Source organism: Dermochelys coriacea, chromosome 4 (genome assembly GCF_009764565.3).
Source record: "Dermochelys coriacea isolate rDerCor1 chromosome 4, rDerCor1.pri.v4, whole genome shotgun sequence".
In the NCBI taxonomy this organism is placed as follows: domain Eukaryota; kingdom Metazoa; phylum Chordata; order Testudines; family Dermochelyidae; genus Dermochelys; species Dermochelys coriacea.
In genome coordinates, this window is record NC_050071.1 from 9,927,654 (window position 1) to 9,941,424 (window position 13,771).

General features: G+C 43.1%; 1 protein-coding gene across 6 annotated transcripts in view; it reads right to left on the minus strand.

Annotated features, from left to right (window-relative positions):
* SLC20A2 (solute carrier family 20 member 2) overlaps positions 1 to 13,771 on the minus strand; it is a 77,276-nt gene that overhangs the window by 30,837 nt on the left and 32,668 nt on the right. For all 6 annotated transcript variants that reach the window (XM_038399351.1, XM_038399346.1, XM_043512652.1 and 3 more), the window contains exons 3-7: positions 13,553 to 13,693; positions 11,984 to 12,069; positions 7,262 to 7,358; positions 2,295 to 2,411; positions 1,526 to 1,732 (exon numbers count right to left, since the gene is read on the minus strand). In XM_038399351.1, coding sequence (XP_038255279.1) covers positions 1,526 to 1,732; positions 2,295 to 2,411; positions 7,262 to 7,358; positions 11,984 to 12,069; positions 13,553 to 13,693 — 648 coding nt within the window. The remainder of the gene's footprint in view (positions 1 to 1,525; positions 1,733 to 2,294; positions 2,412 to 7,261; positions 7,359 to 11,983; positions 12,070 to 13,552; positions 13,694 to 13,771) is intronic.

The window sequence follows — 13,771 nt, forward strand, 5'->3', positions numbered from 1 at the left end:
AGGAACAGTCCTCTGACTATTCGTTTCTTCATAGTAAGGGGGAAATGTTCAAAAGCACCTAAATGACTTAGAAACCTAACTCCCACTTTTAAAAGTGCCTAAGTCACTTTTGAAAATGGAGATCTAGGTGTGTGTGAAAATTTTACACTAAATAAATAATAAGTGCCATGCAACTTTACTGGTAGTCAGTCATTGGATTTTGGGAGCATTGATTATACAGATTCCATTAACTGAACCCGAAAGCTTATGAATGAAAGCATATTACTGTGGGCACTCAAAGTATTACAAATAAAGTTGTTAACATTGCCCAGTTAAAAGTTCAGAAATGGATAAGTTAGAGCTGCTAAAGAAATGTTAATCAACATATTGAATATCCTTGTATTTTTTATTTCTATTAATATAATAAACAGCGACACAGCTATTTTTATCTATATTGTATTCTTGTCTACACATGTTTACATTAAATGTAGATTACAGGATTCACAGAGTGGCTAAATTAACATTGCTGAAGATACTTTAACTTTTCCATTTCCTCACTTTGGGGATTTTAACTATTCAACATTAAAATAATATTGTTTTGTTTTATTTTAAAAAAGGTCTGTAGCGGTAGTATACATTTATGGAGGTAATATATCCAATTAGTTTGTTCTCACAAGATCAAATGGTCCACTATTAATAGTAATTATACAGGTCACTATAGACACTGCTTTGGTGTCAATGAAAAAAAGAAAAACTCCCAGCTGACTAGCTAATAGGCACCACTCAGCCGAATGTGCCTCTTAATTGTGAAAAACTGCATTTACTTATATGCACTGCACACTTAAGCCATAACCATGCCAACTGCACCATGCCGCATGGACGAACCCTTGCATCCATGTAGAGCCCCATCAAAGTCAATGTGGCTCTGTGTGAGCACAGGGATCCATCCACGCAAACCAGCTTGCAGAATCAGGGCTTCAGACAAGAGCTTTATTACACGCATAGATACTTTATGTATGTGTGGACTCGTAAGTGTGATTCTTCTAGTTGATATACTCCAAATGGTCATAAATTTGTAAACTCAAGCCCAAAATTTTCCAAAACTAGCTAGAACAGTATACTCTGAATTTCCATGCTAAATTTGAACTTTTATACTTTAGCTGCTTTCGTACTCTCTGCCTTCTAAAATGTGGTTTTAAGAATAGGAAATAAGTATTATTAGGAATAGAAGAATATCCTTTTTCAGCTGTATATAAAACTCAAATACTGCCGAACAACATTTCCTCTGTTTGTTTTTTAAATCTTCTTTGGAAAATTTACCTCAAAAATGAGAATATTTTCACTAAGTTGCGAGCAAGCAAAAAAAATTGCTAACATGAACTGCTGTCGGAAAACATACAAGTGTGTACATAGTGAGAGGAAGGGTTTGTAAGAAATTTTAAGTTACAAAGAAAATTATACTTAATATAGATGGATGTAACACATGCCTACGACAAAGATAACCCAGCAACACAATGGAAAGATAAGACATTTCATGTTTTCTTACCATATGGCACACGGGGATGGTTTCCATTTGCTATGCTGCTATCTGACACTCCAGCAGCTTCTGTTATTGGGCCAGTGAGGGGAATTGTGCTCTCATCAGTTGCTTTGACTCCAGGAAGCTCTTTAAAAACAGGTGTCTCCTCCTCATGAATTTTATCAAGACTTTCATCCGATATCCTTGACAATGCGGCTTCTTTCTTTAACTGGCCTAAGGAAATGCCAGGATTACAATTCTAAATAGGATGGTTAGGGTTATTTAAACTTATCTATATTACTGCTGGTATTCCTAACAAAATGCCAGTATCATTAAAAATATAAACTTGAATACAGCAACTTGAGTGGTTTGGTTTCTGTTTTGTTAATTAATCTAGACATACATTCTTTCATGAGAATTTATTACTAACATATTTATCTTAATTAGCCTCTCTGAGAACCATGAAAATGCTTTGTGCCTATCTACAAGTTCACTAGGTGATGTTATTGAAGTAATCCAATTTATTAATGCAATCTGAAACTTTCTATTTTTTAAACTCTGCAACCCCGTTCAGCGGACATCACAAGGTAGTTTTGTTTTAAGTTAAAACCTATTGTAAAACAAAAAGCCTTGATTAGTTTAACTTTACTGTAAAATAAAAGAAATGGTTTAAATACAGTCATTGTGCAAGTCCTTTTTCTTTCCTTTAACACCTATATTTTAAAACCTAAAATAGAATATATTCAAGTTCACAAGGGATTTTACACCACTTGCATTTCATCTACCAAATACTTACTTGCTATTTTTCTCTTCATCCATGGACACACAAAAATCCACACTAGAACAGCAAATACTATAGCTATACCAAATGATATTAGGACTATTATCCATATAGGAAGTACCAGTCCTAGCACTATGAAGAGAAAAGAAGAAGAAGAAGAAAGTTAACAGTTAATGTGCAAAAATGTCAGTTCCTTAAAATATTACAACTTCAGAAATAAAGATAACACACTGCCTACTTCTGCTGCACCTGTAACAAGATTGAACCCCACATCTTGTAGCCAATAAGCTCTTTCAGCAGGGCTGGAGTTCTGTTTGATGCAACAAGCCTGTACAAGGGAAGGGTTAAACCTTTTGGCCAATTAAGACCTCAATTATGGCAAATATGAAATTTCACTTATTTGGCAAATGCCATACACTGAGGTCAGGAACAAACTATTTCTCTTTGACTAGAAAGTTAACATTTGAAGTGGATTTACAAACTATACTGAAAATAAAAGCAGTACTTCTGGCACCTTAGAGACTAACAAATTTATTTGAGCATAAACTTTTGTGAGTTACAGCTCACTTCATCGGATGCATTCAGTGGAAAATACAGTGGGGAGAATCGTATACACAGAGAACATGAAACAATGGGTGTTACCATACACACTGTAAGGAGAGTGATCACTTAAGATGAGCTATTACCAGCAGGAGAGCGGGGGGGGGGGGGGGAGGAGGAAGAAAACCTTTTGCAGTGATAATCAAGGTGGGCCATTTCCAGCAGTTGACAAGAACGTCCGAGGAAGAGTGGGAGGTGGGGAAAATAACATGGGGAAATAGTTTTACTTTGTGTAATGACTCATCCATTCCCAGTCTCTATTCAAGCCTAAGTTAATTGTATCTAGTTTGCAAATTAATTCCAATTCAGCAGTCTCTCATTGGAGTCTGTTTTTGAAGTTTTTTTGTTGAAGGATAGCCACTCTTAGGTCTGTAATCGAGTGACCAGAGAGATTGAAGTGTTCTCCGACTGGTTTTTGAATGTTATAATTCTTGACGTCTGATTTGTGTCCATTTATTCTTTTACGTAGAGACTGTCCAGTTTGACCAATGTACATGGCAGAGGGGCATTGCTGGCACATGATGGCATACATCACATTGATAAATGTGCAGGTGAATGAACCTCTGATAGCGTCGCTGATGTGATTAGGCACTATGATGGTGTCCCCTGAATAGATATGTGGACACAGTTGGTAACGGGCTTTGTTGCAAGGATAGGTTCCTGGGTTAGTGGTTCTGTTGTGTGGTTGCTGGTGAGTATTTGCTTCAGGTTGGGGGGCTGTCTGTAAGCAAGGACTGGCCTGTTTCCCAAGATATGTGAGAGTGATGGGTCGTCCTTCAGGATAGGTTGTAGATCCTTGATGTTGCGTTGGAGAGGTTTTAGTTGGGGGCTGAAGGTGATGGCTAGTGGCGTTCTGTTATTTTCTTTGTTGGGCCTGTCCTGTAGTAGGGTGACTTCTAGGTACTCTTCTGACTCTGTCAATCTGTTTCTTCACTTCAGCAGGTGGGTATTGTAGTTGTAGGAATGCTTGTACCTCACGAAGGCTTATGCTCAAATAAATTTGTTAGTCTCTAAGGTGCCACAAGTACGCCTTTTCTTTTTGCGAATACAGACTAACACGGCTGCTACTCTGAAACCTGTCATTATGCAAGGCACTAAATTTAGCTGTATGGAGTGGAAATCTATCAACTTCATGAAAAAACTCATACAGATACAGATAGACATCATCTTCCTTTCCAAATGCAAATAGATGTACATCATACCAAAAGGACTGAAGATAAAAAAATCCATTACAATCTACATACCACACAGACTATACTGACAGCTTGTGCCACACACTCTCAAAGAAACTGCGGAACCACCTGATCAACATCCTCTACAGCAAACAGGGAAAGATTAAGAATGAGTTCTCAAAACTGGATACTCTCATAAAAAACCAACCTTCCACACAAGCTTCCTCGTGGCTGGACTTTACAAAAACTAGACAAGCCATTTATAACACACACTTCGCTTCTCTACAAAAGGAAAAGGACACTAAACTATCTAAACTACTACATGCCACAAGGGGCCTCAACGGTGGTTCGCTTAACCCACCCAGCAATACTGTTAATCTATCCAACTATACTCTTAGCCCAGCAAAAGAATCTGTCCTATCTCAGGACCTCTCCTTCTGCTCCTCCACCCCCACGAACGTGATGCAGTTCTGTGGTGACCTAGAATCCTATTTTCAACAACTCAAGGAATATTTCCAACACACCTCTGAACAACATACTAACCCACAGAGATCTTCCTACCAACACTACAAAAAGAAGGATTCTGGGTGGACTCCTCCTGAAGGTCGAAACAACAGACTGGATTTCTACATAGAGTGCTTCCGCTGACATGCACGGGTTGAAATTGTGAAAAAGCAGTATCACTTGCCCCATAACCTCAGCCGTGTAGAACACAATGTCATCCACAGCCTCAGAAACAACTCTACATCATAATCAAAAAGGTTGACAAAGGAGGTGCTGTCGTCATCATGAATACGTCGGAATATGAACGAGAGGCTACTAGGCAGCTCTCCAACACCACTTTCTACAAGCCATTACCCTCTGATCCCACTGAGGGTTACCAAGAGAAACTACACCATTTGCTCTAGAAACTCCCTGAAAAAGCACAAGAACAAATCCGCACAGACACACCCCTGAAACCCCGACCTGGGGTATTTTATCTGCTACTCAAGATCCATAAACCTGGAAATCCTGGACGCCCCATCATCTAAGGCATTGGCACCCTGACAGCAGGATTGTCTGGCTATGTAGACTCCCTCCTCAGGCCCTATGCTACCAGCACTCCCAGCTATCTTCGAGACACCACTGACTTCCTGAGGAAACTACAATCCATCGGTGATCTTCCTGAAAACACCATCCTGGCCACTATGGATGTAGAAGCCCTCTATACCAACATTCCATGCAAAGATGGACTACAAGCCGTCAGGAACATTATCACCGATAATGTCACGGCTAACCTGGTGGCTGAACTTTGTGACTTTGTCCTCACCCATAACTATTTCACATTTGGGGACAATGTATACCTTCAAATCAGCGGCACTGTGATGGGTACCCACATGGCCCCACAGTATGCCAACATTTTTATGGCTGACTTAGAACAACGCTTCCTCAGCTCTTGTCCCCTAATGCCCCTACTCTACTTGCGCTACAATGATGACACCTTCATCATCTGGACCCATGGAAAAGAAGCCCTTGAGGAATTCCACCAGGATTTCAACAATTTCCATCCCACCGTCAATCTCAGCCTGGACCAGTCCACACAAAAGATCCACTTCCTGGACACTACGGTGCTAATAAGCGATGGTCACAAACACCACCCTATACTGGAAACCTACTGACCGCTATTCCTACCTACATGTCTCTAGCTTTCACCCAGATCACACCACACGATCCATTGTCTACAGCCAAGCTCTACGATACAACCACATTTGTCTCTGTCTGAGGGATTGGAGCAAACACCTACAAGATCTCTATCATGCATTCTTAGAACTACAAAACCTACCTGCTGAAGTGAGGAAATAGATTGACAGAGTCAGAAGAGTACCCAGAAGTCACCTACTACAGGACAAGCCCAACAAAGAAAATAACAGAACGCGACTAGCCATCTCCTTCAGCCCCCAACTAAAACCTCTCCAACGCATCATCAAGGATCTATAACCTATCCTGAAGGATGACCCATCACTCTCACAGATCTTGGGAGACAGGCCGGTCCTTGCTTACAGACAGCCCCCCAACCTGAAGCAAATACTCACCAGCAACCACACACCACACAACAGAACCACTAACCCAGGAACCTATCCTTGCAACAAAGCCCGTTACCAACTGTGTCCACATATCTATTCAGGGGACACCATCATAGGGCCTAATCACATCAGTGACGCTATCAGAGGCTCGTTCACCTGCACATCTACCAATGGCACCAATCCAATTAAGAGAAGGGAATACTTACAGTACTATCCATCAACATCCCCCTCAGAATCCCCAGTCCCTTCCATGTACTATCTGAGGCTTGGTCTACACTTAAAAGTTCAGTCAACATAGCTACGTTGGTCAAGACTGTGAAAAACCACACCTCTGACTATTCTGCCCTAGCCCCCTATGTAGATGCAGCTATGTCGAGGGACGAACGCTTCCATCATATGTAGCCACCATCGTTCAGGGAGATGCTGTTCCTATGCTAACGGAAAAACTCCTGTCGGAGTAAACTGCCTCTACACTACCGGCTCATGCCAGCATAGCTACGGCGACATAGCGCTGCTAGTAGTGTCTTTGTAATATAGACACACCCTCAAAGGAACTGCCTTAATGCTACACCAGCTGTGGACAGTTTCCTATCTTGAGGAGAAATAAAGGAAATGAATTTAGATACACTGGGTCAGACCCTCAACAATGTAGCTCCATTGGTTATGCCAATTTACACCAGCTGAGGATCTGGGCTGCTAACTGCAGTTTTAAAAAGCCTGACCACTCTTACAACACCCAAGCAGCGTTAGAGGGACTGCAGCACTATTTCCTCAGTGGCAAAACATCCTGAAAGAATCCAAGTGGGCTGGTCCTGTGCCTCCAAGTGACAGAGAAGAGGGCAGCAATGGAGCTAAGGGTAAAAAGATAAAACCCTCCACTGAACAGACTGCTTGATCTTCAGATTGTCATAAACCTGTATTTTAAAAATCAAGACAACGATTAAGGTTCTGGGAGACTAACGGAGCGAGAGCTACGAATCCTTTGCCTGTATTATTTGTTAACATAAGAATTAAACATGCATTACGTTTTTATTATTATTCAACAGTGCACATCAGGACCTGTTACCAAATACAAAATGAATTAATACTAATGCATGGCGGAACAAAGCTTTCCTTCTGGACTTCACATGCAAGAGATTGCACTCACCTGGTGCCCCTGCGTACATGACGGAAAACACATTAATTGCTACTGTAGCAGCATAGAACGCTGGAAGTGCACGAAGACCATTGGGTACAGGGTCTTCCTGCATAATAATGAGTAAAGAGGAAAAGTCACATGGGTTTGTTATGTACACAAGAAACAGGACTAACAAAGGTTGAGAAAAAAAATCACCCATCCCCACAATCAGGTGGATGGATCTTCTGGCTTTTCGCACCCTATTTCCAACCACTGTGTTCCCTACTCTCCAGCCCAGTTACCCTGGGTAGATGCTTAGGAAAAGATTTGGGTCTGTATGATTGTTCATAAAATCTACTTTCATAGTAGTGGTGCCCCCAGTCCCGAATAGGATAGCAGCTTGGGGAAGGCAGCCACCATAGCAGTTTGATGGTAAGTAATTTAAATATATTGGTGGCAGTATTGTCTTGTGGATGGACAGTATTGGTGGCAGTATTGTCTCGTGGACTGCAGTCAGGAGACCTAGGTTCTGTTCCTGGCTCTGCCACTGACCTGTTGAATGGCTTGGGCAGGTCACTTCATCTCTCTGTCTCTCTATTTATCCTCCCATCCATTTATGTGTCTTGTCTATTTAGACTCTAAGCTCTTTGGGGCAAGGACACTCTCTCACTGTGTGTTTGTACAGAACCTAGCTCAATGGGGCCCTGATCTTGGTAGGGCTCTAGGTATTACTGGTATTACTGCAGTGACCTATTCAGTGATTTCTAAAAACATATTTCTAGCCTCTCTGTTTAAAACCAAGTGTACACTGAATGTTATCTGCTGACAAAGGTTTCTGCATGTGCTAAATAGGTAAATGTATTAAATCGGAGCAGCATATTGACAGTCACATGTATAAATGTAGCAGATGAGTGTAACAGTAGAAATTCATATAAATCCTTGTGTGCCTTACAAGTAATGCTGTTCACTGTAAAGAGCGGCTATTTACCCTACTGTTACAGTTCTTTGAGATGTTGTAGTCATGGGGGTCTCACTGTAGTTTTGCATGAACCTTACATGAACAAGACCTGAGTTTTTTCAAATAGCAGGATCTGTTGGGGCTGTGCATGTATACTGTGCCTCCTCATGCCAGGGCATAAAAGGTAGGTCAGCCGAGACACTCCCTCTCCCTTTAGCAAAGCGTTTGATATGATCTCCCACAGTATTCTTGCCAACAAGTATGGATTGGATGAATAGACTATAATGTGCATAGAAAGCTGGCTAGATCGTCGGGCTCAATGGGTAGTGATGAATGGCTCGATGTCTAGTTGGCAGCTGGTATCAAGCAGAGTGCTCCATGGTTCGGTCCTGGGGCCGGTTTTATTCAACATCTTTATTAATGACCTGGATGATGGGATGGATTGCACCCTCAGCAAGTTTGCAGATGACACTAAGCTGGGGGGAGCGGTAGATACTCTGGAGGATAGGGATAGGGGCCAGAGTGACCTAGACAAATTAGAGGATTGGGCCAAAAGAAATCTGATGAGGTTCAACAAGGACAAGTGCAGAGTCCTGAACTTAGGACGCAAGAATCCCATGCACCACTACAGACTAGGGACCAACTGGCTAAGCAGCAGTTCTGCAGAAAAGGATCTGGGGATTACAGTGGATGAGAAGCTGGATACGAGTCAACAGTATGTCCTTGTTGTCAAGAAGGCTAACGGAACATTGGGCTGTATTAGTAGGAGCACTGCTGGCAGATCAAGAGAAGTGATTATTCCCCTCTATTCGGCACTGGTGAGGCCATATCTGGAGGATTGCATCCAGTTTTGGGGCCCCCACTACAGAAGGGATGTGGACAAATTAGAGAGAGTCCAGCAGAGGACAACAAAAATGATTAGAGGGCTGGGGCACATGACTTATGAGGAGAGGCTGAGGGAACTGGGGTTATTTAGTCTGCAGAAGAGAAGAGTGAGGGGGGGATTTGATAGCAGCCTTCAACTACCTGAAAGGGGGTTCCAAAGAGGATGGAGCTTGGCTGTTCTCAGCAGTGGCAGATGACAGAACAAGGAGCAATAGTCTCAAGTTGCAGTGGGGGAGGTCTAGCTTGGGTATCAGGAAACACTATTTCACTAGGAGGGTGGTGAAGTACTGGAAAGGGTTCCCTAGAGAGGTGGTGGAATCTCCATCCTTAGAGGTTTTTAAGGCCCGGCCTGACAAAGCCCTGGCTGGGATGATATAGTTGGGGGTTGGTCCTGCTTTGAGCAGGGGGTTGGACTAGATGACCTCCTGAGGTCCCTTCCATGAGTCACAGGTTCCACACTGACCACAACATCTCAAAGATCCAGAGTTACTCTAGGCCAAGTAAAAAGAAAAGGAGTACTTGTGGCACCTTAGTGACTAACAAATTTATTAGAGCATAAGCTTTCGTGAGCTACAGCTCACTTCATCGGATGCAGTGAGCTGTAGCTCACGAAAGCTTATGCTCTAATAAATTTGTTAGTCTCTAAGGTGCCACAAGTACTCCTTTTCTTTTTGCGAATACAGACTAACACGGCTGCTACTCTAGGCCAAGTAATCATTCTCTCTTCTTCGAGTATGTGTCATTGTAGATCCCACTACAGGTGACTGGCAAGCAGCATCTACGCTGGATGGTAGGAGTGAAGCGTTCCAGCTGCATCAGTCAAACAGTGGTAGCAGTACTGCTCTCCTGAGCTTGGCACCTGACCTGGCCGTCTTGTCAAAGGCATAATGTTTAAAAGAAGTCAGTGGCTTGCCTGCAGCCTTGCAGATCTCATAGACTGGAATGTTCCTGTAGCAGGCAGAAGAGGCTGCCTGTGGCCTGGTAGAACGTGCATTGATGTTCAGGAGAGACTCGCCAGCCATCTGACAGAAGGTAGAAACACACATTGTGATCCATTTGGAGGTTCTCTATCACTAGATGGTTTGGCCTTTTGATGGGTGCCAGAAATGGCCACAAACAGGGAGAGAGACAGCCAGAAAGCGTTGGGCCTATTAAGAAAATAGAGCAAAGTTCTGGACACATCGAAAGTATGCAGCTTCTTGTCTGCTAGAGTCTCGTGCAGGATCACAAGTCTTAATGAGCATAGAGCACTATCTGCTCGCTAAACAGCTCTGCGAGTCCTCGATTGTGGCCTGTGCCTCCCAGTACCTGGAGCCATAGTGTTCCATGCACTGTTATTACATCGGCCACAGACCCGGCCATGGTGTCGAAGACATCCATAACTGTTTGCAAGGCCACTTTGGTCACCAGTTGACCTTCTCAATACATGGATGGTGGACCCCAGTAACCCCAACAGGGCAGTAGCAGCATGCCACATGAATAGGCTGGCTCTTAGGACTGGCACTGGACTGGTCAGTACCCAGAAAAGGTTGGTGGCAGCTGAGCCTTGTAAGTGAAGCTGGCAGGTCTTTCCATGGTGGTGACCACTGAAGGATAGGCACAAACGTCTGCTCAGTGCATGTGACTCTCCTAGGCAGAAGAAACACTGTGTACATCTTTCTGTGGAATTAGACCATTGCAGGATGGACAGGGTTTGAAGCCTGCCGATTCTGAGTCCACCATACTAAGTAATCTTGTACGGAAGAGGGGGGGAAATGTAATGTGGGGGCGAGAAGGAGGGGGGCCTAACCAATAATACTCAGTCCAGATGAGTTGATCTAGATCATGGCAGTTGTATGTGTAAGAATCAGAAGAGTTCTGACTGCTTGTAGAAGGTTTAGCCAAAGCTTAGAATTAGCGGGTTGGACACTCACCAGGTTCTACCTCACTGCAAATGCGAGGGAACTGAGAGGAGGGTCGTGACCATCCCATCCTTTTTACCCTCATATGGGAGCACAAGGAAGCATGCACAGCCCGGACAGACACTGCTATACAAAAACACCCTGGTCTCACACGAGGCACTTGTCACCAAACAGTGGGGTCCATGCTGACATGCATTTTAATCCCAAAGTTCTCCACATCCCACACAAATGTGGCATCCCCCAACTTTTATTGTTGACGTTTATTTATATTAGAAATAAAGAATGAAGAAGCTGAGGTTACTGAAGAGTTACTTGTGCCAAAGGAATTAATACTGCATCTATTTAAATTTCCTGAATGGTTTTTTTGTTCTCCTCGTCCTGGGTCTGTGTGACATGGCATCCCACATTTGGGCCACAGCAGATTGGGAGATCTGAATGAGGCAGAAAATGATAATAAAGGAGCAACTGACTTGAAGCACAGCTGGTTTGCAAACAAATGCAGACAGAGCTTGTAAATTCCATAATGTGGAACTATTTGGTTTATTGCTTCCGGCATGCTGCTGCCCTCACCTCAGCTGAAGCCACTGAAACCCAGCCGCCACTGACTGAGGCTTCCTGAGTACCCAGGATAACATACACCTCAATCTTTTTTTGACTTCTGGTGTATCAGAAAACCAGAGCTTAGAATTTCACACCTGTTAAACTCCATTTTGTTACTTGGCACTAGCTAATTCACTCCTATTAAATAAAGGTTATGCTAATGCTGTTCTGGTTAAGCAGCATTCATTATAATTTATCATCACTGTGCAAAGCCTTTTTCAAGGAGATATGCTGATAAAGCAGCCATCCCAATATGTCATGTCCCAGTGAAGTAGTGTATACTAAAATTAATGCTTTAGATATACATTTTTTAACTCCTTGGAAAAGTCAACAACCAAATGGTGCACAGCCAGCAGTACAGCAGTCATGACCTCCATGCACTGGAGTGGAGAGTTGCTAGCCCCTTACCTTCTTTAAAATTAAGAATCTAATCAGCAGAAACAGCAGTCCAGACATCAAACCAGATAACAGCGGGGAAATAAACCAAGAGGCAACTGAGGGAAAAAAGATACAACAAACAATAAGTGGTAACATCCCATGTAACTGGGGAAGTTCTGTATTTATCAAATAGGAAAATAACCAATGGACAATGTTTATGTTGATTCTTCTCACACAACTGGCATTGTGATTATATAGCTTGGGTGCTCTCCTAGGATTTCCAAAAGCTTTCAACACTGGCTTACTTCAGCTCCCACTGAAGTTGATGGGAGTTTTACTAATGCTAAGCACTTCTGAAAATCTCACACAAGGGATTTCCAGAATAACCCTGGAATTACAGAAACTGCACCACTCACAAGAATTTCCATGGCTGAATGCTATCAGAATAAGAATCCTGATCTTTGGTTAATCTTTATGGCCCTGAATCCTGAAAGCTGCTCTGGGTGAGCAGACCCCAGTTTCCATTTGGAGCCCCACTGAATTCAGTGGGACTCAGTGTAGGCACAGGGATCTGCCTGTTAGGGGCAACTCACAGGGTTACGGTCAGGGCCAACATTTATTGCAACAAGTTACAGAATATACTGTGTGATCTGAGTTCTGTATATGTTTTGACAAGGCAAATAATTTTTTTTACAATTGTCAAAAGTGCTCAGAGCTGACCTGGCTCTTCTCCCACTGCAGTCAGGGGTAAAACTCCCACTGCTTTCCCTGGGAGCAGAGTTAAGCCAGTGCTGAACGCTTCTGAAAATCCCACCCAGGAGTGCTTACGGTTTGAGACATGTGGTTTTAAGAACAGACTGGTCAGTGTAAAAGTTTTGTGCACACTGACGTTTCACACTTGCCTTTCAGCTATTTTACCTTCAACAAAAATATAAGAACCGAATTTTTAAAAAATTATAGTTTCAATTAGTCAGATGCCCCTGTGGTTCACTAGTACCTTCTCCCTAAAAACAAACATAGGGCTAGAGTGTGACTTGGACTAAGTGCCCATGCAGAGTAGTAAGAACCCCCTTAAACTCCTACAGACGCTACCCTAGATCTTGGGACCAGGTGCTCAAGCGTAGGTGGGTGCTGCATGAATGCTTATTCCCTCCTTGGAGCAAGGGTGTGGAGGGGGTGGATGAGGGGCACCTTGGCTCCACCCCTCATATGCTGGCCAGTGCAGCTGAGCCTGTGTGTGTGTGTGAGGAGAGAAGAGAAGGAAGATGTCACAATTTGCTGCTGGTATCAGCCACCACCAAAAGTACTACCCCTTGGGAGTTAGCAGGGGAGGAACTGTCATCCCAGGGAGCGCCCCTGAGGAACAAAGTCTCCCAGAGCTAGGGTGATGCAGTTTACACACCACCCCTTGCTCTGGACTGTGCCTCAAGTCATTCTCTAACCCTTAGTGAATGTAACACACACATGCCTTCTGAACAACAGGATTTGAGGGGGATAGAAGTTAAATACAGCACATTAAAATCATGAAAGAGTATTTCTGTATGCAGTCAGTGCATGATTTTCCACATACCCTCACGCATAAAAGGAAATGTCAATTACCAATCTTGACAAGCTGCATCCACTGAACACCCTGCGTACCAATCGCAACAAGTGAGAATCCAATGGTAGCACCCACTATGCAGTGGGTCCCAGATACTGGAAGTTTCAAAAAAGAGGCAATCAGCTGCCAAACAGCAGAACCTAGAAGTTGAAGGTGGGGGGAAAATATCAGATATAAACAATGATAATAGCACCAACAATAACAACAGTGTACTGCAT